This window comes from Vicia villosa, linkage group LG5 (assembly GCF_029867415.1).
Source record: "Vicia villosa cultivar HV-30 ecotype Madison, WI linkage group LG5, Vvil1.0, whole genome shotgun sequence".
In the NCBI taxonomy this organism is placed as follows: Eukaryota; Viridiplantae; Streptophyta; class Magnoliopsida; order Fabales; family Fabaceae; genus Vicia; species Vicia villosa.
The window spans coordinates 138,976,206-138,980,970 of NC_081184.1; the positions used below are offsets into that span (position 1 = coordinate 138,976,206).

General features: G+C 31.4%; 1 protein-coding gene across 1 annotated transcript; it reads left to right on the plus strand.

The window, feature by feature from the left end:
• Positions 1-874: 874 nt before the first annotated feature.
• LOC131605568 (berberine bridge enzyme-like 17) lies at positions 875-2,587 on the plus strand. Its single transcript, XM_058877912.1, has one exon. It carries the CDS (start codon positions 875-877, stop codon positions 2,585-2,587), a length of 1,713 nt encoding a protein of 570 aa, XP_058733895.1.
• The last annotated feature ends 2,178 nt before the right edge of the window (positions 2,588-4,765 follow it).

Here is a 4,765-nt window from a genome sequence, read left to right on the forward strand (position 1 = left end):
CTTTTGTGTTGAAACTGCATTTCCCTTAATGAATATCCACGATTCTTCATAAATTTTCTAGACATTCTCTTGATTTTTATATAAAAAAATAATAACAAAAAATGGGTGATACACTGACAGTATAAAATAATTTTACACCGTCAATCAATCATTACTATGTATCCAATTATTTCACTCTTTTATTTTTAAAAAAAATTTAGTAACATGTCAGACTTTTATTTTCTATTAAATGACCGTGCAAAATTATTTTACACTGTCAGTGCATATCTATTAAACCCAAATAATAAATTAAAAAGAAAAACAACTTTTATATATTTTGTTCTCAAAACTAATATCAGAATAGTTTTCAAAACTAATTAGGAAATGTTTATTGTGAAACAAGTTTAAAAAAAAAATAAAACTAAAAAGTATTTTTAAAGAGAATTTCAAACAGGCCCTTTAATATTTCTATTTTTTTAGAATATTTTGAATTTCTTTTTGTTCATTATATGGAAGATTAAGAAGTTTATAAAAAAAAAGAGTTTAATGAATATGCACCGATAGTGTAAAATAGTTTTACACTGTCATTCAATAAAAAATAAATATTTTGCCATATTATTAAAAGATTTTAAAATAAAAGGTGATGTAATTAGATGCATGATCGTGATTGGTTAACAGTGTAGTACACTTTCAGTGTAAAATATTTCTATTTTGAATATTTTGAATTTCTTTTTGTTCATTATATGGAAGATTAAAAAGTTTATACCATAAAAAATTATAAGGAACATAGAAAGAATAATATTAAACCATGGTGTAAAAAAAAAATAGATGATACATCAATTTATATATAGAGGGAGAAGTTGCACAAAGAAGCAAACCACATAGTTATTATACCATGGAAACTATGCAGATATTGAATTTTCTCTTGACAACCATAACAATTGCCATGTCTATTTCAACAGCAACATCACAATCATCCATTCAAAATTTTATCAATTGTTTTTCTTCAAATTCCACTCTCTCTGAAGTCATTTACACACCAAACAACACCTCATTCTTAACCATTCTCAACATGAAAATACATAACAAGAGATTTAAAACAGCAACAACACCGAAACCCTCGGTAATTATAACTGCAAAAGATGCTTCTCATGTCCAAGCAACAGTTATATGTGCCAAAAGGAATAATATTCAAATCAGAATCCGAAGCGGCGGCCATGACTATGAAGGTTACTCATACGTATCAGATGTGCGTTTTGTTTTGCTAGACTTATCTCGTCTCAATTCCGTTGATGTCAATGTACAAGAAGAAACAGCGTGGGTTGAGTCAGGTGCAACAAATGGTAAGATTTATTATGCCATTGCAAAGAAAAACAATTCTCTTGCTTTCCCTGGTGGAACATGTTTTTCTGTAGGTGCTGGTGGTTTATTTTCTGGTGGTGGATATGGAAATTTGATGAGAAAATTTGGTCTTTCTATTGATAATATCATTGATGCAAGAATTGTTGATGTGAGCGGAAACATCCTCGATAGAAAATCGATGGGAGAAGATTTATTTTGGGCTATAAGAGGTGGTGGTGGTGCTAGTTTTGGTATTATTCTTTCATGGAAAATCAAATTGGTTCAAGTACCTCAACAAGTTACTGTTTTCAATGTGAAAAGGACAGTGAAAGATGGTGCAGCTGATATTGCTTACAAATGGCAACTAGTTGCACCAAAATTTGATAAAGATCTTTTTATTAGAGCTCATCATGAAGTTGTTCGAATCGGTAAGCAAAGTAAAAAGGAGGTGCAAGTTAGTTTCATTGGTCTATTTTTGGGGACAATTGATAGGCTTTTACCTTTGGTGAGTGATAGTTTTCCAGAATTAGGTTTGAAGAAAACTGATTGTTTTTCAATGCCTTGGGTTAATAGCACTCTTTTTTCGTATCTTAAACCAATTGGAACTCCCCTTGAAGCATTGTTGGATGAACCAAAAAACCCTAAACCAGTGTATGCGAAAAGTAAATCAGATTATGTGAAGAAACCTATTCCAAAGGAAGCGATAGAATCTCTATGGAAATTGATGATTGAAGGCGAGGATATTATCTATATTCAATGGAATCCTTATGGTGGAAGGATGGAGGAGATATTGTCATCAGAAACTCCGTTTCCTCATAGAGCGGGGAACTTATACATGATTGGGTATTTTTATGGTTGGACCGAAGACTCTCTTGAAGCTAATGAATTTCATGTGAATTTGGCAAGATCAATTTATGAGTTCATGACGCCCTATGTTTCGAATTCTCCAAGGGAGACGTATATCAATTATAGAGATGCTGATATTGGTTTTAATAAACAAAGTAATGTAACAGAAATGAACATTGCTAGAACTTATGGAGCCATTTTTTTCAAAGGAAATTTTGAAAGATTAGTGAGTGTGAAAACTAAGGTTGATCCAGAGAATTTTTTCAGATATGAACAAAGTATACCTACCAACTCATCAACTAATGTGAAGGATGTAGAAGAGAAAAACACTTTCCTAACTTGGAAATGGTATTTTGGTAGGTTTGTGAGTAACTCTTATGATTTCTCTCTTGGCTTAAGCTCACTACATTTTATTATTTGAATTAAATAAATGATTCTGTTAGATATTGTACCATAGATCACCACTTTACAATCATATTCGATAATTTAAAATTGAACAAACCATATAACAGAATTAAGAAAATGAACTCTTCTGTTCAAAGTTTATCAACACTTAGAATTACATTTGCTGTAAATTTTATTTGTATGCAAACCATTTCTTCGAGCCAAAGACATAATTGGTTTTCTAATAATTATAAACATTCATTATTTCTAAACCCAAAATGACTGTTTAGTCACCAAGGTGGGTTTGTTCTAACGGAATGGATTGAATTGTTATAATATTAAGAACTAATGTTTGAATTTCGCTTGAGAAAGATGTCGCATCAAAATGATTTGTATTCGGAAAAAATCTCAAGTTTAACAATATTAAAAACCGAGTCTACAAAGTCCCAAGTTTCACAATATTAAAATAAGAGTCTACAAAAGATTTATAAACAAAGACATCTTTTATAGTTTTTGTAAAAATGTGTTGTGTAAACTCTAATTTTATCAACTAAGGTTACCCTACCATATATACACATTAAACTCAATAGTGTAATAGTGTTAGATGTAAGGGGGTGTATTAGAAAAAATCAAGTCCCTCAAGTCATGTAACCTATCGTTTATATCTATGTATCAAATCTAATATTTTTTTATAAGCGACTTTGTATTAAACAGTACGAGGGGTGCTAACCCAATACAAAAGAAACATAAACAAAAGGGAAAAACTCAAAAAGGCCCACCCAAACCACCACAAAACAACCAACTAAATCCCCACCAAATTCGACGGATTAGTAAATTAGACATCACCATCAATTTCTATACCTCTATTGACAATGATTGAATATCAATCTCAACCCATAGATTTTATACCCATCACCAGCCCTCTAACATCTCAACCCTTATTAAAAAAAACCAAATCATTTCTAGCTCTCCATATATTCCAAGTAATGAGAAGCCAAAAAAACACCACAAACGGTGGACGAACACAAGACTCGAAACAATCACAAATGTTAGTCGTGATGGGTGTATTGAAAAAGAAATTCAAGTCTCACATTGGTTAAATATAACATCTACAAATAGTTTATATAGAGTGCTATGTTAAAGTCGGTTTTGTAGGATCGACTAGATTGATCCTAGAACATATGTGCCTAAGTTTTTGAAGTTTATCGTAGTTTATGTTTGAAAGTGAATATTTTGATCTAAAAATGAATTCTTCAAATGATGTAGAAATGGTTTGTAAAATGAAAAAGGATGTAAAAGAATTTCGATAAAATAATAAAGTACAAAAAAAATAACTTAATGAAATTAACTTTGCATTGAATAATAGAAAATGGTGTTTCATACATACATTTTTGTAATACCCGGTATAATTATCATCTAATGACTATCGATGATTTAAATTGATGAAGTCATTAGAGGATCATTAGTACTTATCACTCTTTTGGCCTAATTTGAAGAGAAATTTACTAAATGAGTAATAAGGTATTCTAGGCATTTCACCTCTTAAGTGAACAAACTAAGGTTTCTTTGGTTAGCATTGTATAGGGGAACAAAAACAAAAACCATATTTTTGTTGTAGAGAGAAAGAGGAACGTGAAAAAGAAGAGGAAGAGAAGAAGAAAGTTCCACAAAATTCAAGTTTCATCTCTTGCAAGCCCTAATCTGTCCAAACTTTGATCTTCATCATCATCCCCATTCTGTTCCAGAAAACTCTATCATCATCTCTGACAGGTGAGTCTCATTAGATAGAGACTTGGGGTTTTCAGGAATTGTATGAAATTGGGGTTTATGGGGTTTTGATGAGAAATTCATGTTGCATGTTGATAATCTATGTTGAAATAGAACCAGGTCTTTCTTTTCAGCCGTAAGTTGTATTGTGGAATATGATAGTAATTCCTTGAGGAGCAATGAGATACTTCTTGTGATGGTGTTGTGGGAAGCATCTCTTCAAGAGGAAGCTACGTGGAAACTAGAATTGGAGATGCGAGAGTTGTGTCCTCACCTATTCTGGTAAGTTTTTGAATTCGAGAACGAATTCTATTTAAGGGGGGAATGTAATACCCAGTATAATTAGCATCTAATGACTATTAATAATTTAAAGTGATGAAGTCATTAGAGGATCATTAGTACTTATCACTCTTTTGGCCTAATTTGAAGAGAAATTGACTAAATGAGT